The following is a 22,149-nucleotide window of genomic DNA, read 5'->3' as shown; positions in this document are numbered from 1 at the left end:
GCAGGACTTGCTCCCTCCCATTTTCAGCACTTCTCCTTTTCTCTCAGGCGCTTTTGCGCACGGCTTCAGGACGTGTGTGTCGGAGAGCAGAGAGCCAGGCAGGTCTGAAGTGTGTGAGGGTCTCTCAGCTGAAGCTGCCTCCCTCCCTGGAAGATGGTCCTGCTGCTCGGTCTGCTTTTAACCCTCTGTGGAGCCCCGAGTCTGTGTCTGGAGGAAGACACATCCTTTCTCTTGGATGGAGACATCCGTCACTTGGCCGTGGACAGTAACACGGTTTACATTGCCACTGAAGAGAAACTGTACCAGCTGAACCACGACCTGACCCCGGTCCACAGTCTGACCCTGAGAGGAGTCCTGAATCCGGACACGGAGGACTTCTACAGAGTTCCTGCTGCCGCTGGCTGGAACGCAACTTTCAGGGTCAATATTTTATTACCGTTTGAGAAGAATCAGTCTGTGATCAGCTGCGGTGTGATCGATGGAGCGTGTGGATACTGTGAGATTCTGGACCTGAACAACATCTCCAACATTCTGCACAAGGAAAACTTCCAGGTGGGACCAGCCAAACGCAGCAGCGCGTCCGTCGCTTTTCTGGTGACCCTGAAGAAAAACCAGCCTCGCAGTGACTCTTATATTCTGACTGCGATACAACAGGACATGTCTGGAGAGGAGAAATGTCCCTCTGATTCAGGAACTGTAAACCTTCACAACACTGAGGACACTTCCACCGGGGGGATATTTTCTACAAATGAGATGTCTGGCCAACAAACCATCCAAAGTAAAGGAAACATGGACTTCGTGGACGGATTTCAGATCAACTCGATCATTTATCTGCTCGCCAATGAGCCATCAGGCGCTGAAAACAACCGAGTCCGTCTTTTTTGGTTCGAAGACAAATTAAAGAAAAGAGAGACTCTGGAGTCTCTGAGGGGAGCGACTCTCTCTGATGGTGGCAGCAGACTGCTGGCCTCCTCGGTCGTCCCGGGTGGTCAGAGGCTGTGGAGCGGCGTGTTCAGTGTGGATGGAGGACAAACCAACACCCAGCTGCTGCTGTTTGACATCAGTCCTGATCTCTCAGGAGAGCCCGACACTGATCCAGTTTTATACTTCAAGATGAAACCGACAACGGAGGTGAGTCTGTGTATGACATCATCTTAATGGGTTTTTACATGCTCAAACAAATTCAACACAATTTAATATATTGTAAAAAAACAAAATTTCAAAAAGCCTCTTAGTTTTAAATAAAGTTAAACCATACCTTGATGAGGATGAGGATACTCTGTACTGTACATTGGTTCTGCCATACTTTCCATATTGTGTGGAAGTATGGGGGAACACTTACCAAAATACAACAGTTTCCTTATTCAAACTGCAGAAACGGGCGTTGCGCATCATTCATAAGGTTGGGTTTCTGGATCACACTCATGAGCTGTTTCTTAAGTCAAAGTTACTCACATTTCAGGATCTTGTCAATTGTAATACATCTATCATTCTATATAAAGCTTTTAATAAAATGTTACCCGCAAACTTACAAAAGATTTTTGATATTCGGGAAGGAGCGTTTAATTTGAGAGGCTATGGTGAGTTCACATTACCCAGATTTCGAACAACTCACAAAAGTTTTTGTGTGTCTGTACGTGGAGTGAAACTCTGGAACAGGCTGAGTTGACAATATAAACAATGTAAAAATATTCACAGATTTAAATTGCTCTATAAACAGTTGATCTGGTCACAATATGCTCGAAGAGGGTCTTAAATGTATATCGGTCTTCTGTCAATGTGTGTTTGTCGTTCTCTTTGTTGGTACCAGTGGTAACGCAATTATGTTTAATATTCTGTTCTCAGTACTGAACATATTCTAGGATTCACTTAACTGCTTATGACATATTTCAATTTGTGTTCGAAGCTGCTGTATATAAAAGAAAAATATGTGCCTTGAAATTGTTTTGAAATTAGTTGCAGGAAGAATATTGTATGTCATGTACGAACATTATCGGGGTGGGATTTAATAAGTTTTCTTCGTCCCACTCCCTTTCAGGCATTTTTGTTGTTATTTAGTATATTGTAAATTTAGTTTCTTTGGTTTCAATTGATGAACGGGCATTCATTATGTTTGTCCCAAATAGTGAATGTGATTGCCTGAAATGAACAAATAAATGAAATGAAATGAATGAATGTCAAAATAATAACATGACAGCTTATGATGGTCCTAAAGAAATACTCACCCTACTTCAGTTTTGAGCAAAAAAAGTATCCAAGAATCGTCGACTTCAATGCAAAAGAGAAAAATCAAACAATTAAAATTCCAACATCATCTCAATCAGAATCAGAATCAGAAAGATTTATTGACCAGGTTTGACAACAAACTAGGAATTTGACTCCGGTTAGCCGCGCTCTCCGCTGGGTACACAGATGAATACCACAGGATAAACACACAAGGATAAAGACACATCAAAAACTCAGTTAACTTAAGGTTAACTATCAGACCCGTCACCAGACATTTGTCTCAGGAGGGGCACATCAAGTGTATGGGGGGGGCACAAATGTGCGTTCGTGGGGGGGTGTAGCGTTGGAGCGAGGATGGTGCGGTGCGTGCTCGTGCTAATATATTTTGGGGGATTTAGTTTGAGGGGGCACAACATTTATTTGAGGCGGCCAGGCCCCCTCTTGCCCCTGCGTAGACCCGGCCCTGTTAACTACTGAGAGAATAAATAAATAAATACACAAAGAAGAGAGGCATTACATTAACATAGGAATCACAAGTATTTACAATAACACAGAGAAACTAAAACCCCAAGAATATATCACATTTATCTGGCAAAAAGGAGCATGATGTCCAGTGCAAAGTGGCAGGTTATGGAGAGAAGCGGCATAATATTAACATAAGAATCACAAGTATTTACAATAACACAGATAGAACTAAAACCCCAAGACCATGTCTTGGATGTCCAGTGCATCATACATCATACATGTTATTGTCAAATTGAGGAGTGAGACTTTACTGGATGCAACAAAGTAAAACCATTTTACAGTTTTCCCTAATCTGATCCAATTTGATTAATTTCCCCAAGAACATCAGCAAGGAGTTCATATATTCAGACTGATGTGACAATAAGTGTGTTTCTGTTTCTCAGCCAAAGATCCTGCGTCCAGAGGCAGTTCTGCTCAGACAGAGCAACATGACCTCTGTTCTGGCAGTGAGGCAGAACAGCTGGATGGTTTTCTTCATCGGGACTGGAGACGGGCAGCTCATCAAGGTGAGTCCATCAAACTGTACAGCTTGTGAGATTTAATGGACAGAAAACCTCCAAACTTTTGTATTTCCCTTTCAGAAAAAACAAACAAACAAGCAATGCTGCTAAAAGATTTAAGAGATAAAATGGTGAAGATGATGAGAATGTTCTTCCTTCCTGTTCCGGTAAAACTGTAACTCCTTCGTGTAAATCATGTTGAAAGCATGATCATAAATAACCACAGCTCTGAATGTTTCCTCCGTATTTTAGTGCAGAGAAGTTCAGTTCTTCTGACAAAACTTGAAATAGTTAAAATTTACACAGAAACAGACAAGACTTCAACCTTATATCTTTCTTTAACAACGCCACTTGGTGCAGAATAAAATCTGTTGCAAGAAAAAAATGACTCAACTTTTAACTTCCTTAATATTTAAAGTTTTTATTGTCATTTTTATACTTTGTAAGGTGATCATGCAGACCAGTTTCGGCCCACAGGCCAGATGTGTGACAAACTTCTTACACAGAGACTCTGAAAATAATAAAGGAATCATCCAGAAGTTTGATCACTCAGTAACTTTTAATAAGTTCTCTCATACTGAGTAAACTTTGAGCTGACAAACCTATGGAGCCTTTTCAGATCAGATCAGATGTTTTTTTTTTTTTTTGCTAATTCACTGAAAATGACGATTTGATTTCTAAATCACAAAATGTCGTAACAAGGATCAGCCCCATGTTCTCTTCTGTACGTGAGATCTCAGAGCTGCGTAGCGAAAACTGATAAAATCTTAACACATGCTAATTAAACGCAAAACCATCGAAACTTAACTGTCCGAGAGTCAAGGAAGCATTTCACACCTGACACATCGCTCGCTCTGACTTGTCACGAACCACATCCTGTGAACGATGAACGATGAGCAGCTTTTTAAAGACTTCTGAGAAAAACAGGATCCAGTTTGAAGTTGAAGTTTCTTCCTCAGAACATTTATTGACTCACACTCTTGTCCTCAGCTTGCTGTTGACAGGAACTATCACACCACCTGTCCCAGAGTGCTCTACAGGTCCAACCAGGACCGCCGAGTGTTTCCCAGAATGCACCTGGATCCAGTGGATCATAAACATGTGTATGTGCCATTTCAAAATGAGGTAGATATTGATGGAACTGTCTCTCACAGCTAATAATAGTTTTCCTTTGCATTTGGTGTGTTTTGAAGTCTTCCTCAATGTTCTTGTTTGTAGGTGAAGCGTGTGGCTGTAGCAAAGTGCAGCACACACACAAATGTCCAGGAGTGGTGGACTGCTCAGGATCCATACTGTGTGTGGTGTGTCTCCAAAGGAAGGTGAGAGAAGAAGCTTCTGGAACAGTTCAAGCAGTCATGAACTTGGTGAGAACATATGTTTCTTTCCAAAGCTGCACCTTTGAAGATGACTGTGAGGACTCCCACTGGCTGTCCATTCCTGATGTCTTCCAGCAGAAACTGATTTCCCACAAAGTTGTTGAAGACGGGACTGGACAGGTTCAGACCAGATCACACTCTGAGGACTGAAACCAGCTGGAGCTCCTTGATTCACCACTCATCTTCTGTTCTTTCTCTCTCAGCTCACTCTGAACATCCAGACTCATGTGAGTGTGAGCAAAGAGACGCGGTTCGCCTGTCAGTTCTCCACAACTTCTGGGGAGCTTTGTAGCCGGGATGGCCTTCCTCCACAGTTCCCACAATGCACCTGCATCCTTTCTAAGCAGACCGTTCCTCCTGAAGGTGATTTGATAGAAATGATGAAGGAAATGCAAAACAGACACGATATTCACCACCAGTTGACTGATCTCTTGTCTCATTACATTCTGTTACACATTAAAACATATTGTCAGTTTTCAAAATGATGAAATGCAGATCATGTTTCTGTTTGACAGGCCTGCTGGTCACTGTAAAGATGAGGCTTGGCTCAACAAGTCTGACCGAACAACTGCAGTTAATGAACTGTTCTGATATGAGTGGACCACCAACCCGAGTCTTGTAAGTCATTCACTCACACAGCAGTGGAGACAGCTGCAGGGGAACATGTTTCCACACCAGTAGGAGAGTTTTGAAGATTAAAGAGAGTTAATCAATTTGCAGATGCATGATATTGAAAGACTAATTTGATTAAGCCATTATCTTTGTTTCTTTAGAAATACTCTGTTGTTGCTGCAGTAATTACCTTTTCTCTGTGTCCACAGAGTAGAAAACTAAAGCAGGGGTGTCAAAAATAAGTCCTGCAGGAGGCTCTGATCCAGCACACCAAGCCACCAAAGATATTGTAAAAATTTCAAAAGAACCAGACATATTTCAGCGAACATACAGCGTTTTTTTTTTTTTTTTTAAACCTGTTTAATGACTGTTTTAATTTTGATGACTGTGGTGTATGAAGCTCTTCCTGTTCCTTCCTGCAGATTTAAACTCTGATTTGTGTTTTCCCTTCAGGTGTCAGCAGTGTATCAAAGCCGGCTGTAAATGGAGCAGGAACAGCTGTTCCTGGGCTAATGAACGACTTTTAGATGTAATAGCATCTTTCTTGCTGTAAGACAGGCTCATCTACACTTCATTTATGTTGCACTTGTTAATTTAGCAGTAAATCCAAATCGTACATGAGCCCACAGCATTTGCTCTGTCAGAAAGATGCTCCATCACTGTAAAGTGTTTCTTCCTCCTCCTGCAGGACAGTGTGTGTCAAACGCTGCAGTCTGAGCTGAACTTTCCTGTGAGTCTCTTCCTCTGACTCTCTCCTCCTCCACACTCTGACTGTATTGCTGCTGATTGTGTTTTGATGTGTTTTCCTCGTCAGAAGCCTGAGATCTCCTCCATCAGCCCCAGCATTGTGTCTTTCTATGGAAGAAACCACGCAGTGTTGTCAGGTGGTAACCTCAGCGGTGTGACCGGAGTGAGGATGCAGGCAGACCTGGACTGTACGCCACAGGAGTGAGTCGCTTCACACACATCTGGGAAGTCCAAGAGGAGAAACAGCAGCCGTGAAACACACTGACCCATGACATTTTAACAGGAGTGACATGATCCAACCTTTTCTCTCAGCTCTCAGGAGAACATGGTGCAGTTTTCCAAGAGTGATGGAGCATTGAGGAGCATTTCTCTGCTCAGTTTTCATTTGTTTTTGGATCTTGTTGAGTCTTGTTGTGTGTTCTCTGCTCAGGTCTCCTGTCTGGAACAACAGTGGCTCCAATTTGACCTTCCACATTCCCAGAGCAAACCGTAAAGGGACAGTGAAAGCCTGCGTTCTCCTCCCAGACGGCAGTTGCCACGGTGACGCGAGCATCACCTACCAGTCGCCACCTTCCTGTCGAGACATTTCACCGAGGAACTCCTGGATCAGGTGTGCTTGGATTTACTGATACTCCATCCATTGCTCCATCCATCCATCCATCAATCCATCCATCTTCCACCGCTTATCCGGGACCGGGTTGCGGGGACAGCAGTCTAAGCAGGGATGCCCAGACTTCCCTGTCCGCAGACACTTCCTCCAGCTCCTCTGAGAGGATCCCAAGGTGTTCCCAGCCCAAATGAGAGACATACCGGTAGACTCTCCAGCGTGTCCTCAGTCTTCCCTGGGGCCTCCTACCGGTGGGACATTCCCAGAACTCCTCCCCAGGGAGGCGTCCAGGAAGCATCCTAAACCGATGCCCGAGCCTCCTCAGATGGTTCCTCACAATGTGGAGGAGTAGTGGCTCTGTTCCGAGCTCCTCCCTGGTGACTGAGCTCCTCAACCTATCTCTAAGGGAGCGCTCAGCCCCCCTTCAGAGGAAGCTCATTTCAGCTGCTTGAATCTGGGGTCTTGTTCTTTAGGTCGTGACCCAAAGCTCATGACCATAGGTGAAGGTAGTAGCAAATCGAAAGCTTTGCTTTTCGGCTCAGTTCTTTCTTCACCATGATGGACCGATATGACTGCATCATTGCAACTGCTTCACCAATCCAGCTGTCAATCTCACGCTCCATCCGCCCCCACTCAAAACCAAAACTCAAGATACTTAAACTCCTCCACTTGGGCCAGAGTCTCGCCACTGACCTGGAGAGGGCAGGCCGCCTTCCTCCGGTCGAGGACCATGGCCTCAGATTTGGAGGTGCTAATTCTCATCCCTGTTGCTTCACACTTGGCTGCGAACCGCCCCAGTGCATGCTGCAGGTCCAGGTTCGATGGAGCCAACAGAACAACATCATCTGCAAAAAGCAGAGATGAAATCCAGTTTATACCAAACCTGACCCCCTTCGGCCCCTGGCTGCGCCTAGAAATTCTGTCCATAAAGATTATGAACAGAACCATTGACAAAGGGCAGTCCAACATGCACTGGCAAAAAGGTCTGACTTACTGAGAGCAATGAGGACCAGGCTCCTGCTTCAGTCCTACAGAGACCGGACAGCCCTTAAACAAGGACTCCATACTCCCGAAGCACCCCCGACAAGGCATCCCAACTAATGCAGTCGAAAGCCTTCTCCAAATCCACCAAACACATGTGGACTGATTGGGCGCAGTCCCATAAGCCCTCGAGCACCCTATGGATGGTATAGAGTTTGTCCAGTGTTCCATGACCAGGACGAAAACCACATTGTTCCTCTGGGATCTGAGGTTCAACTATCGGTCGAATCCTCCTCTCCAGTACCCTGAAAAAGATTTTCCTGGGATGACTGAGGAATAGGATCTCCCTGGAGCTGGAGCAAACCCTCCAGTCCCCCTTTTAAAAAGGGGAACCACCACCCTGGTCTGTCAGTCTGTTGCAGAGACGTGTCAACCAAGACAGTCCATGTGCATCCAGAGACTTAAGGTACTCAAGGCGAATCTCGTCCACCCCTGGTGCCTTGCCACCCCAGAAGCTTACAAACCACCTCGGTGACTTCAGCTTGGATGATGGACGAGTCCACCTCTGAGACTTTAAACTGCTTCCCCCACGGAAGACATGGTCCTCCTCCATGGCCTCTCCGAACTTCTCCCAGACCCGAGCTTTTGCCTCCACAACCCCTTGTTCTGCAGTTTTCTTAGCTTACTGGTACCTGTCAGCTGCTTTGGGAATCCCACGAGCCAGTGAGAATGGATAGGACTCCCTCATAAGCTTGACGACACCCCTGACTTCTGGTGTCCACCACTGGGTTCAGGGGTTGCCGCCACAGCAAGCACCAAGACCCTAAGACCACAGCGAAGTTGAATACGAAAATATTCTCTTGCCCCGGGTTTACTAGCTATGACCAGCTGTGACTAACTATGATTACTACCTATGGATGTTTTTTTTTTTTTTCATCTGTTTTTAATGTATCATGCTGAGCTATAAGTTTCATGTCGATGACTTTCCTTGAACCTGCAGTGGGGGGAGGAAGATCACACTCACTGGATCTCACCTGGAGTTTGTGGAGGGGGTCATTCACAGCCGAGCCCCTCAGGAAGTCCAACCTCCGACTGACAGGAACCATCAGGTGGGTCTGGAGAGCGAAGACCAGGGTTTGGGTTTCTGTTGTGAAGGATGGAGGAAATGTTTCCTCAATCTGAAGACCCACAACATCTTGGAACATCTTAATTATTATGATCATAGAAACAATGAGTCAAACAACAGTCGTATCATCAATATGAGACGTCTCTTTTCTTTTGATTTCATGCAGAATCTCACCTTCAAGTCACCTGCAGCTACAAATCCCTCCAGAGTTTCCAGCAGTTCTCTTCTGTTGAAAGTCGCCAATGAAACCTTGATCTGCTCCACAAACCTGATCTACCATCCAGACCCAGAGTTCACCAGCTTCACATCCACACAGAGGGGTGACCACGTCCAGATCACCATACAGGTTGAATTTCTTCTGTTTTGTTTGAAATAACACCAACGTGTTCCACATGGGATCAACATGAGTTTCTGCTGTCATTTCAGAGAAAAGCAGACAAACTGGAGATAACACCAGCGGAGTTGTCAGTATGGGGGGAGCAGGAGGAGAAACGATACCCCTGCATCACGGAAGACAAAGACCCCGGTGAAGAGTTCAACTTTTACTCTTGTGAGATTCAGAGCCCACCCAGCGCACAGTTCCAGACGTTAATGGTAATTGAATGCAACAAAGCTCGTTATTGGATGAAATGCACATGTACACATAAATATTCCTGCATTTGTTTGGACACATTTTCTTGATGATTTTATCAATATTCCCTCAAAAATCCAGCCTTCATATCTCTGGCTCAAGGCTCTGATGAGATGTTTTCTTTTTTAGATTAAATACGGTGACAAGACAGTGTTACTTGCTCCTCCAATGTTAATGCCTCCAGTCATTGTCATCCTGCGCTTCATGCTGATCCCCTGTGTTATTGCTGGTAAGTGGACAAAAACAACAACATATTCCACTTTTAAAACACTGACTTTGTTTTACAGATTTAAATGACTGAGACAGTTTTCTTACAAACTTTTCACTACCACTGAATTTTATTGGAAGGTTCTCATCAATGTTTTCTTCTTCACTTGTGACTCAAATTGTGTTTCTCCTTGATTTGAACTGGAATGTGTTTTTTGTTTTATTTTTGTAGCGCTGGTGTTTATCTGTCTATGGGATAAGAAAGTCACCACGAAGAGGAACAAACACTGATCACTGGTGCTGTTTTATCAGAAAAAGGTTAAAGATCCTCCAAAAAAAAGGTTTGGATTTGTTGTTTTTATTATTAATTTCAGATGCTTGTGTGGCTGCAGTGGTTAAAGCTTCTAATCACCACAGGCAGCGTCTCCATTTCTCTTGTTTTTTTAAGTCTAATTTTCCATTAAAGCATTTCTTTTGGTTTGTTGTGAAGCAGATACTGTGACCAGCAAAGACAGAATCCATCAGATGTCAGACTGACTGTATGTCACAGGGATCAGGTTCTCATGTTTATGTATCTCATGTTGCTGTATAAAGAGGAAGCTTGTGGGAAACAGTTTAATCATGTGAAGCACTTTTTTGTATTTTTATTCACTTTAGATCATTAATAGCTCATATTTACACCAAATCTATTGTAACTTTTTGTCTAAGTCTGGTGTTAGTCAGACTGGCCTCCATTTTTGTGAATTTGTTTCAAATCAAATCAAGCCAAATGTTTTGTTTCTCAATTTGTTTTTTGTATTAACTAGTTGGAATGTGTGCATGCTTTGCCTTGTGACCATGTGGTTGCCTATTATTTTTATAATAAAATTTGCTTGCTTTACTTCTTATCTTCTCAGCTGTCTTCATTGGTAGATTTAGATTAAGTTTGGAAAACTTTGTTTTAATAATGAAGTGAGAAAAACCAAAAAGAATTAAAATTATTACTCAGTCAAAATGTTTCCAATTCCGTCAGAGTTCAACAGATCCCCAGCTGCTGAGTCAGGTGGCGTTGGTCCAGGGCCAACAGTTTTCTTCTGGACTTTTCACTTTCACTGAATTCTTTTGAACGGTTCTCTACTTTTGATAATCAATGTTTTCTTCTTCACTTGTGACTAAAATTGTGTTTCTCCTTGATTTGAACTGGAATGTGTTTTTTGTTTTATTTTTGTAGCGCTGGTGTTTATCTGTCTGTGGGCTAAGAAAGTCACCACGAAGAGGAACAAACACTGATCACTGGTGCTGTTTTATCAAAAAAAAATTAAGAATCCTCAAAAAAAAGATTTGGATTTGTTGTTTTTATTATTAGTAATTTCAGATGCTTGTATGTCTGCACTTTAAATGTGGCTGTATGGTTAAAGCTTCTCATCACCACAGGCAGCGGCTCCATTTCTGTTCTTTTTAAAGTTTAATTCACCATTAAAACATTTGTTTTGGTTTGTTGTGAAGCAGATACTGTGACCAGCAAAGACAGAATCCATCAGATGTCAGACTGACTGTATGTCACTGGGATCAGGTTCTCGTGTTCATGTATCTCATGTTTACTGTATGGAGAGGAAGCTTGTGACTTTAATTTAATCAATTAAGTGCTTTTTTATGGTTTTATTCTCTTTAGATCATTTATAGCTCATATTTACAACAAATCTATTGCAAATGTTGGTCGAACTCTGTGGTATCACTCAGACTTCCCTCATTTTTATGAAGTTGTTTAAAATAAAATAAAACCAAATATGTTTTTTATTCAAATGTTTCTTGTATTAAGTAGTTTTACAGACTGTGTACATGTTATGTCTGGTCACCATGTGGTTACCCATTTTCAGATTAAAACTTGCTTGCTTTACTTCTTATCTTCTCAGTTGTCTTAATTGCGAGATTTAGAATAAATGTGGGAAACTTTGTTTTAATAATATAGTGAGAAAAAGAAATTAAAATTACAATTGTTAACAAGTCAAAAAGTCAAAGTCAAAGTTATTTGTGTCCAGAAAACATTTGAGAGGCAAACCTGATAGATTCACTATCTGGGTCAGTGGTAAGTTAAGGTGGTGTCCTGTCTGTCCTTGCTGATTTGCCGAGGAGTGCAGAGCATCAGGATGGTCAGACTTTCCGCACAGATTATGACCCGACAGACTTAATGTAATTGAAACATGTTGCGCAATAAATAGTTCTACGCTGTGTAATCGTGACATTTCCTGAACAAACACAGATAAATATCAGTTGATTTTCAGTCGTGCTCCCTCCCATTTTCAGAACTTCTCCTTTTCGCTGAGGCGCAATCGTGCGCTTTTACGCACGGCTTCAGGACGTGTGTGTCGGAGAGCAGAGAGCCATGCAGGTCTGAAGTGTGTGAGGGTCTCTCAGCTGAAGCTGCCCCCCTCCCTGGAAGATGGTCCTGCTTAATCAGTTATGATCAGTCATACGTTTTTATATTCAGGTTTATGTGATATTCAGACCCATGATCAGTGTGTTTCTGTTTGAAATTTCTCTGTAAAGTTACAGTGAAGTATTAGGTTTTTATTAAAACCAAAACAGTATCAAACATTTTTAAATCACTGAAAAGTATAAATCATACAATCAATACATCAATACATCAATACATGTTTGTTTCTTACAATCCATTCTTCATGCTGAGCAGGATCTAAGTTTACATGGTCTGGTCCAGATGTTGTGGAATTTTGTGTGACAGAACCAAAGATGAGGAGTGAAGGTGCACAGAGTCTATCCTGGGTTTAGCTTCCATTAGTATTATGTAAAAACAACATTTGTCGAAATAACTTTGAATTTTTTTTTTTATTATTTTTTTTTTTTAATAATTTTTGGGGCTGGTGATGGTCACTAAATTGCAAAAAGAATAAAATTGCAAAATGATCTTGGAAGTCGACAGCAGGTGTTGTTTGACTTCGAGATGAATGCAGACAAAAAAAATTATAAAAAATAAAAGAAATAACTTTGAATTTGATGACCTGCTGCATTGAACACATTCAATGTGGAACAAACCTCAAATAATCCAAGTCTTGTAAAATGCAATCCATCAGAACAATTAATGATGTTCAACAGGTTGTCAACAATATAAAAGTTGCACGTCACATTTTAGGTCCCTGCCTTCAGAATCAGTCATAACAGACACAAAGTCAAAAAGCAAACCTGGAACCTCAAAACAGGCCCACTTCAACTGAAGTACAGTATATCTGACTGAACAGAATGTTGAAACTGATGATTTTAATTTGTCACTGTGGCTGCAGTTTGGGTTGTTCCTGTGTGGAAGTGAGGTTCTGTGTGGAGATGTGTTGTGGGTTTATATAATAATAATAATGCATTGGTTTTATACAGCGCTTTTCTGGACACTCAAAGATGCTTTACATTGCATTATTCATTCACACCCTACTGGGTGGTGGTAAGCTACGACTGTAGCTACAGCTGCCCTTGGGTAGACTGATGGAAGCCAGGCTGCCAATCTCGCCATCGGCCCCTCCGACCACCACCAGCCATTCACTCTCACTACTTTCATACTCGGGCAAGGTGGATGAAGTGTCTTGCTCAAGGACACAACAGTTTTACGCCTGTGGGAGCGGGGATTTAACCACCAACCTTCCGGTTATAAGACGACCCGCTCTACCAACTGAGCTACTGTCGCCCATAAACCTCTTTCATAGTCTATGAGTCTTTTATAAGGGTGGTGTGTCACACACTCTAGACTGCAGCAGTCACACACACTTTATCCTGCAGCTCCAATCAGCCTGACTGACTTCAGGTGTGACTGATCTCAAAAGCAGTGATCACAAAGAAAAAAAGCCAAACAGATCTGAAAACATGTTACACCAAAAGGGAAAATATCTGCACCTTAATATGTTTTAAATGAAACTGTAAACAGTCACTGAGCAACAGTGAAACTCTCACCCTGGCTGTGAGGCCTAAAGAAAGCAACACGATGCTCAAACCACGGTTTATAAGAAAGAATTGAACAAAGTTGTGTCCACTCTGCAGCCAAAGCTAACTATGCTAGTAGCTAACAGTGACTGAAAACATCAGCATTCAGGAGGTCGTGGTGAACGCAAAGCCGAGACTTTAGCTTTATGTTTAGCTCTAAAAATAGAAATAAAAAACCTGTCAACACAAAGTGTCATAACAGGGCATCACTGATGATAAAAAGATGATGGATGGAGGAGAGCAGTGTGTGCAGTCCAGGTGCTTCATGCTAGCAGAAAATCATCCTCCTCACTTCTTCCTCTCTGATTAATCATATTTTACACCCATTTCTTCATTGCTGAGTGTTGAACCTGCTTTTTCTGAGACAACTAATGCAGAACAGCCGCACTCAAGTCGATCTAAGTCAAAAATATTGTCACCAATACTGTGAGAATGTAACTTGCTTGAGATATATTTTTCTTTAACAGCATGTGAATTAATACAAGCTGTACAAAAATGTCCTATTTTTACAGGGTATTTTTCCATTATTGCCTGCATATATGCTTCTGGAGGCAATTCTCCTCAGGCAGAGCAACATGACCTCTGTTCTGGCAGTGAGGCAGAACAGCTGGATGGTTTTCTTCATCGGGACTGGAGACGGGCAGCTCATCAAGGTGAGTCCATCAAACTGTACAGTTTGTGAAATTTAATGGACCAAAAAAAAAAAAAAACAGCCCAAACTATTGACCCTTATCACTCATTCAACTTGATCTACAATGCCCAGGAAAAAAGAATAAAAACAAGAAAAACTATATTAAAAAGAGATAAAATGGTGAACATGATGAAAATATTCTCCCTTCTTGAGGCTGTAAAACTCTGTAACTCTTTCCTGATAATATTGTTTGCTGTGTTTTGGTTCATTTAATCCTTTCCGTGTTTATATCCGTCACCATTAATCTTTGTGAAGTTTAGCATTTAAAATTAATCATTAGTCACACTTTATTTCATCCTGTCTTGTTTTTCAACTTTCTTTCCATTTATTCTGTGTGGATCAACAGTTAAAGCATTTTTCCTCTGGGATTAATAAAGTATTTCTGTTCTATTCTAAAATGTCAAAATTGTCTGAAAGATGCTGATCAGAAGGAAGAGACCGATAAATCAGGAACAGAAAAAGCTGAAAATGTCATGAAATGTTTTCTACTCTAAATTGAAACTTAAAGGGACTTAAGGCAAGATTTGTGAAAAACTACACATGCATTTCCACTTTATTCAATGCTAATGGGTCGTGAAGCATTAAAAACCTAAAATAACAGGCCAATCCACGTATCTGTCTGTTGCCTTATACAGGCTGTGTGCCACAGAACTTGTTGCTGTTCGGGGTCCGAATTTCCCGCGCAATCGTGGGGATGTGACGTAAATTGACGCTGTATGCGCGTTGCCGAACAGGAAGAACATGGCCGCCGTGTACACGGACTCAAACACTGCTGGGATCAGGGGCGGGCAGTGTTGCCAACTTGGTGACTTTCTCGCTAAATCTGGCGACTTTCCAAAGCCTCTTGGCGACTTTTTTTGTCAAAAGTAACTAGCGACAAATTTAGCGACTTTTTCTGGTGCTCTGGAGACGTGACAGGACGTCTCCGCTGTCCTCAACAAGCAGCGGGTGCTGCGTGAGCCCCTCCCCCGTCCCAAAGCACTCACAGGCGGCCAGTCTCAGCAGCGCTCCCTGCTGCAGTCAGAGCAGAGAGGAGACCTGTATAGAAATTCTGTATAAGGCAACAGACAGATTGGCCTGTTATTTTAGGTTTTCAATGCTTCACGGCCCATTAGCATTTGATAAACTGGAAATGCATTTGTAGTTTTTCACAAATCTTGCCTTAAGTCCCTTTAATGAATGCAGCATAATATATAGATTTTGTGTTTAATAACTACATTGTATTTTGTATATTCCACGCTCCAAGGCCATAGTTTTTAAAAGCGCACTGGAAACCACAACAGTATGTCGGCTTGCAGGCCTCGGGACATCTCCCCAGCAACCCCTTCCCTTCACGGTCCGACACATAAAAAAATAAAAGTAAAACAAATGAACGTGGGAACACAAGAACGAAGCTTAAACAATACAACTAATAACAAAAGGAACAACAATCAACTCAAATAAACCCCCAAAATGGCCCCGCGGCATGCAGTGCATCACAACGACCCCCACGGTCGCGACAACATGAAACTTCAGAAGCTGTGCTCTCCTCATTTTAAAAGATAAACATGTTCTGTGACTCCAGATAATTTCATTTGGTGCAAAATCAGAAAACAAGCAGTTTAGTCATGAAGACTGTGAAACCCCTGATGTAGACTGATGATAATACACATTGACAAACTCATACTTTCTTATTTTCAGGCCTGAAAATGAAAACTTTCTGTCCTGCCTTGTTGCAGCTTTTCACATTGTGATTTTTGTGTCTCCAGATGAAACCAACAACACACAATAACAGTCAAACCTGTTTCAGTTCCGGGCTCCATGAAGCTTAATTTGATCAAGAGTGAACCAGCTCAGCAAAATGAAACTATGATCAGAAATCACCACAGCTCGGAATATTTTCTCTTTATCTTAGTGCAAAGAAGTTTAATTCTGTATCTTCTGACAAAACTTGAAAAAGTTGAAGTTTACACAGAAAAAGACATAAAATTTCAAACCTTATGTCATGTTTTAACGATGCTTCTTTATTCATGATAAAGGAATCATCCAGAAGTCTGATCACACAGTAACTTTTAATAAATTTAATAAGCTTAAAGGGGTACAGCGCAATTTTAAATATTCCATTTTCAATTATTCACACCCACACATGTTTTCACCTTTGCCTGATGGGCAGCAAGATCGCAGTCGCTGTTATTTTCCTGTGCAGGGCACTGAAGGCACAGCGATATGAGTGATTCGGGTCGCCATTACTCCGCCAGACGCTTAGCAGCAACAACTGAGCAGTACTGAGGATGGAGCTTCCAGAAAGTAAGAAAAGACCGGCTTCTAGCACTGCCACAGCTCCAGCACAGACCCCACCAGGCAGAAGAAACTTACATTTTACTCGAGCGCTGCCAAAACAGCGAGGAAGGAGTTCCCCTCTTTTGTGCACGTGAATGGGCGCATGCCACAGACACGAGCTTTTCACTAAGCTACAGTTACGCCTAAGGCCTGCAGGGGTCGGTGTTTCGCATAAAACGAGCAAACTGCGCTGTGCTCCTTTAAGCTCACAAACCCACGGAACCTTTTCAGATCAGATCAGATAACGGACACATTTCGGGTGTGACACATCGCTCGCTCTGACTTGTCACAAACCACATCCTGTGAACGATGAACGATTAACAGCTTTTTAAAGACTTCTGAGAAAAACAGGATCCAGTTTGAAGTTGAAGTTTCTTCCTCAGAACATTTATTGACTCACACTCTTGTCCTCAGCTTGCTGTGGACAGGAACTATCACACCGCCTGTCCCAGAGTGCTCTGCATGTCCAACCAGGACCGCCCAGTGTTTCCCAGAATGCACCTGGATCCAGTGGATCATAAACATGTGTATGTGCCATTTCAAAACGAGGTAGATATTGATGGAATTGTCTCACACAGCTAAAACAAGTTTTCCTTCGCATTTGGGGTATTTTGAAGTCTTCCTCAATGTTCTTGTTTGTAGGTGAAGCGTGTGGCTGTAGCAAAGTGCAGCACACACACAAATGTCCAGGAGTGGTGGACTGCTCAGGATCCATACTGTGTGTGGTGTGTCTCCAAAGGAAGGTGAGAGAAGAAGCTTCTGGAACAGTTCAAGCAGTCATGAACTTGGTGAGAACATGTGTTTCTTTCCAAAGCTGCACCTTTGAAGATGACTGTGAGGACTCCCACTGGCTGTCCATTCCTGATGTCTTCCAGCAGAAACTGATTTCCCACAAAGTCGTTGAAGACGGGACTGGACAGGTTCAGACCAGATCACACTCTGAGGACTGAAACCAGCTGGAGCTCCTTGATTCACCACTCATCTTCTGTTCTTTCTCTCTCAGCTCACTCTGAACATCCAGACTCATGTGAGTGTGAGCAAAGAGACGTGGTTCGCCTGTCAGTTCTCCACAACTTCTGGGGAGCTTTGTAGCCGGGATGGCCTTCCTCCACAGTTCCCACAATGCACCTGCATCCTTTCTAAGCAGACCGTTCCTCCTGAAGGTGATTTGATAGAAATGATGAAGGAAATGCAAAACAGACACAGTATTCACCACCACTTGACTGATCTCTTGTCTCATTACATTCTGTTACACATTAAAACATATTGTCAGTTTTCAAAATGATGAAATGCAGATCATGTTTCTGTTTGACAGGCCTGCTGGTCACTGTAAAGATGAGGCTTGGCTCAACAAGTCTGACCGAACAACTGCAGTTAATGAACTGTTCTGATATGAGTGGACCACCAACCCGAGTCTTGTAAGTCATTCACTCACACAGCAGTGGAGACAGCTGCAGGGGAACATGTTTCCACACCAGTAGGAGAGTTTTGAAGATTAAAGAGAGAAAGAGAGTTAATCAATTTACAGGTGCATGATATTGAAAGACTAATTTGATTAAGCCATTATCTTTGTTTCTTTAGAAATACTCTGTTGTTGCTGCAGTAATTACCTTTTCTCTGTGTCCACAGAGTAGAAAACTAAAGCAGGGGTGTCAAAAATAAGTCCTGCAGGAGGCTCTAATCCAGCACACCAAGCCACCAAAGATATTGTAAAAATTTCAAAAGAACCCGACATATTTCAGCGAACATACAGCGTTTTTTTTTTTAAACCTGTTTAATGACTGTTTTAATTTTGATGACTGTGGTGTATGAAGCTCTTCCTGTTCCTTCCTGCAGATTTAAACTCTGATTTGTGTTTTCCCTTCAGGTGTCAGCAGTGTATCAAACCCGGCTGTGAATGGAGCAACAACAGCTGTTCCTGGGCTAATGAACGACTTTTAGATGTAATAACATCTTTCTTACTGTAATACAGGCTCATCTACACTTCATTTATGTTGTCCTGGTTAATTTAGCAGTAAATCCAAATTGTACATGAACCCACAGCATTTGATCTGTCAGAAAGATGCTCCATCACTGTAAAGTGTTTCTTCCTCCTCCTGCAGGACAGTGTGTGTCAAACGCTGCAGTCTGAGCTGAACTTTCCTGTGAGTCTCTTCCTTTGACTCTCTCCTCCTCCACACTCTGACTGTATTGCTGCTGATTGTGTTTTGATGTGTTTTCCTCGTCAGAAGCCTGAGATCTCCTCCATCAGCCCCAGCATTGTGTCTTTCTATGGAAGAAACCACGCAGTGTTGTCAGGTGGTAACCTCAGCGGTGTGACCGGAGTGAGGATGCAGGCAGACCTGGACTGTACGCCACAGGAGTGAGTCGCTTCACACGCATCTGGGAAGTCCAAGAGGAGAAACAGCAGCCATGAAACACACTGACCAGTGACATGATCCAACCTTTTCTCTCAGCTCTCAGGAGAATATGGTGCAGTTTTCCAAGAGTGATGGAGCATTGAGGAGCATTTCTCTGCTCAGTTTTCATTTGTTTTTGGATCTTGTTGAGTCTTGTTTTGTGTTCTCTTCTCAGGTCTCCTGTCTGGAACAACAGCGGCTCCAGTTTGACCTTCCACATTCCCAGAGCAAACCGTAAAGGGACAGTGAAAGCCTGCGTTCTCCTCCCAGACGGCAGTTGCCACGGTGACGCGAGCATCACCTACCAGTCGTCACCTTCCTGTCAAGACATTTCACCGAGGAACTCCTGGATCAGGTGTGCTTGGATTTACTGATACTGTGATGCTCAAAACAAAATACAATAATCAGTCAACTGCCTGAAAATGAAGAGTGACTCAGCAGCTACACGGCTGCAGTAAAACGTTTTGACAAAACAAAGCAAGAATTTCAATAGAAGCAGCAACAAATGCATCTTTTCCTGAAATGAAAGTATATTCCAGTGCTTAAAGTATTCCTATTATTCAGTGTCTTTCTGTGTATTTATATTGGTTTTCTATTTGAGCCGCAGACACTTGTTATTACTTATTGTTACTTATTGTGTCTGCAGACACTTCCTCCAGCTCCTCTGAGAGGATCCCAAGGTGTTCCCAGCCCAAATGAGAGACACACCGGTAGACTGTCCAGCGTGTCCTCAGTCTTCCCTGGGGTCTCCTACTGGTGGGACATTCCCAGGACACATCCCCAGGGAGGCGTCCAAGAAGCATCCTAAACCGATGCCCGAGCCTCATCAGATGGCTTCTCTTGATGTGGAGGAGTAGCGGCTTTACTCCGAGCTCCTCTCTGGTGACTGAGCTCCTCACCCTATCTCGAAGGGAGCGCCCAGCCCCCCTTCAGAGGAAGCTCATTTCAGCTGCTTGAATCTGGGGTCTTGTTCTTTAGGTCATAACCCGAAGCTCAAGACCACAGGTGAAGGTAGTAGCAAATCGAGAGCTTTGCCTTTCGGCTCAGTTCTTTCTTCACCATGATGGACCGATATCACCATCATTGCAGCCGCTTCACCAATCCGGCTGTCAATCTCACACTCCATCTGTCCCCACTCAAAAACAAAACCCAAGATACTGAAACTCCTCCACTTGGGCCAGAGTCTCGCCACTGACCTGGAGAGGGCAGGCCGCTGTCTTCTGGTTGAGAACTGTGGCCTCGGATTTGGAGGTGCTAATTCTCATCCCTGTTGCTTCACACTCAGCTGCGAACCGCCCCAGTGCATGCTGTCGGTCCAGGTTTGATGAAACCAACAGGACAACATCATCTGCAAAAAGCAGAGATGAAATCCAGTTTATACCAAACCTGACCCCCTCCGGCCCCTGGCTGCACCTAGAAATTCTGTCCATAAAGGTTATGAACAGAACCATTGACAAAGGGCAGCCCTGCCAGAGTCCAACATGCACTGGCAACAGGTCTGACTTACTGAGAGCAATAAGGACCAGGCTCCTGCTTCAGTCCTACAGAGATCGGACAGCCCTTAAACAAAGACTCCATACTCCCGAAGCACCCCCGACAAGGCATCCCAAGGAATGTAGTTGAACGCCTTTTCCAAATCCACCAAACACATGTGGACTGATTGGGCGCCGTCCCATAAGTCCTTGAGCAGCCGAGAGATGGTATAGAGCAGGGGTCGGCAATTAGCGGCCCGCTGGCCAAATGTGGCCCGCCGAACTGTCCAATCCAGCCCGCGAAAGGATTCCAACACGCGTGCGCACAAACGCATGCACTACCCTGGGGACTGGAGCGGACGCACGCACCCCTGTTGGAGTGCGATATCTGTCATTGTGTTGCAATAGACAATCTTTGAAGGATGTGTTGTTTAGTTGTGGTTTCCGGTTTGTCACTGAAAAATAAAGAGGAGTGGCACCTCGTCTGGTGAACATAGAGCGCAAGTGAGTGCGCTGCACCGAGCTCACCGTGTGTGTTTATTCTCCAGTAAGTTTGAGTGTAACGGTGTGTTTCCACCGGACGCGACGCAAATCTTTCGTGCGATGAGATCACATACAGAGTCAATGTAATGACACGATTGTCGCTCAACCTTGAGCGGCGGACGCGAGCGATGACGCGGCGAGCGGCCGGCGGCGCGCGTTTCCAGGGAAAAATCCGCACGCCCGTCGACTTGTACTGCCAGTCGCTGCCGCCCGCATCCCGCCGCTCCATAGCTCGTCGCTCGAGTTGAAATAATTGAACCTTTCAAGCGAATTGGCGCCAGGACAGCCGATCAGCGTGGAGGTCTTCACGGACGTGCTGCCGTAGGGCAGCAGGGGTCCGACCACGCAGGACAGTTGGCGTGATGCCAAGGCGAGCGGCGTGCGCGATCTCACTTGTTCACCGCTTCTGGTGGAAACCGGGCATCAGCCTGAAGCAGCGCTGGAATCGGCCTTCCGGGCGCAGCTCCTGCAGAAGACGGTGGAACTCACCGAGCTCAGACCGCCTCCGGAGCGCAGCAGGCAACCAGGAGCGATGCCGCCGCCTCGGCCGCAGCCGGAGGTGACTTCCTCAGGCCAAATACAGAGCAGCGACGGTGGCAGGCGGAGCATCTCAATCTCGATCTTTATTTGTAAAAGTGCTACTCATTTTCATAAAAGTCCTGAACAGTAAAAACAGTCATAAAAACAAAAAAGAACAAAACCCGCACCATCGATCAGTATGTGCCCGCGCGCGCACACACATACACACAGACAGCCTGGTGCACACAGAACTGTGGGACAAACATCAGAAAAATCCTGCCCACTGTACAGGAGACGGTGATGAGGAGCTGTGATCTTTCTGCAGGATGTTCTGTGTTGCATATTTGTACCAGCGTGACGCGTCCCGCGAATGAATTCACACAGCAAAATAAAAATTGTGCGTCTAGCACGGCGCGGTGTCATTTGTCGCGCGAATGCAGGCCCCCCCCTCGCGCTCTCCTGTCCACGGAAGGACGCTTGCGCGAGCCGGAGACCCCTTGGCCCGCGATTGAAGTGCCCCCCCAAAAAATGGCCTGCCGCCAAATCTAATTGCCCACCCCTGGTATAGAGTTTGTCCAGTGTTCCATGACCAGGACGAAAACCACATTGTTCCTCTGGGACCTGTGGTTCAACTATCGGTTGAATCCTCCTCTCCAGTACCAATAAAAAGACTTTCCTGGGATGACTGAGGAATAGGATCTCCCTGTA

At 43.9% G+C, this 22,149-nt stretch overlaps 2 protein-coding genes across 3 annotated transcripts in view; both read left to right on the top strand.

Annotated features, from left to right (window-relative positions):
- Positions 1–98: 98 nt before the first annotated feature.
- LOC115404066 (plexin-C1-like) lies at positions 99–10,418 on the top strand. The gene is made up of 16 exons (XM_030113205.1): positions 99–1,131; positions 3,135–3,257; positions 4,242–4,376; positions 4,470–4,570; positions 4,642–4,747; positions 4,831–4,990; positions 5,143–5,245; positions 5,693–5,768; positions 5,928–5,969; positions 6,054–6,187; positions 6,417–6,596; positions 8,575–8,683; positions 8,867–9,046; positions 9,127–9,294; positions 9,461–9,560; positions 9,771–10,418. The coding sequence occupies exons 1-16, from the start codon at positions 154–156 to the stop codon at positions 9,827–9,829; spliced, it is 2,754 nt and encodes a 917-aa protein (XP_029969065.1). The 5' UTR covers positions 99–153; the 3' UTR covers positions 9,830–10,418.
- Positions 10,419–17,567: 7,149 nt separating this feature from the next.
- plxnc1 (plexin C1) overlaps positions 17,568–22,149 on the top strand; it is a 41,669-nt gene continuing 37,087 nt past the window's right edge. Inside the window, exons 1-3 of one of the 2 annotated variants that reach the window (XM_030113204.1) lie at positions 18,443–18,451; positions 18,611–18,652; positions 18,737–18,870. In XM_030113204.1, the coding sequence (XP_029969064.1) occupies positions 18,839–18,870 (32 nt within the window). In that variant the 5' untranslated portion in view covers positions 18,443–18,451; positions 18,611–18,652; positions 18,737–18,838. Of the gene's footprint in view, positions 17,672–17,823; positions 17,927–18,442; positions 18,452–18,610; positions 18,653–18,736; positions 18,871–22,149 lie in introns of those variants that run through there. The other variant, XM_030113203.1, reaches the window with a different exon arrangement.

The sequence above is a fragment of the Salarias fasciatus genome, chromosome 17 (assembly GCF_902148845.1).
Source record: "Salarias fasciatus chromosome 17, fSalaFa1.1, whole genome shotgun sequence".
NCBI lineage: Eukaryota > Metazoa > Chordata > Actinopteri > Blenniiformes > Blenniidae > Salarias > Salarias fasciatus.
The sequence above is the reverse complement of the archived record's forward strand: the minus strand, read 5'-3'. Positions and strand labels throughout refer to the sequence as shown.

Excerpts from the sequence above, each read along its gene's own strand:
- LOC115404066 (XM_030113205.1), top strand. The coding sequence starts at position 154 with ATGGTCCTGCTGCTCGGTCTGCTTTTAACCCTCTGTGGAGCCCCGAGT. Across the intron at positions 4,991-5,142 it reads GCAGACCGTTCCTCCTGAAG|GCCTGCTGGTCACTGTAAAG; the intron begins GTGATTTGATAG and ends TCTGTTTGACAG. Across the intron at positions 6,188-6,416 it reads CTGGACTGTACGCCACAGGA|GTCTCCTGTCTGGAACAACA; the intron begins GTGAGTCGCTTC and ends TTCTCTGCTCAG.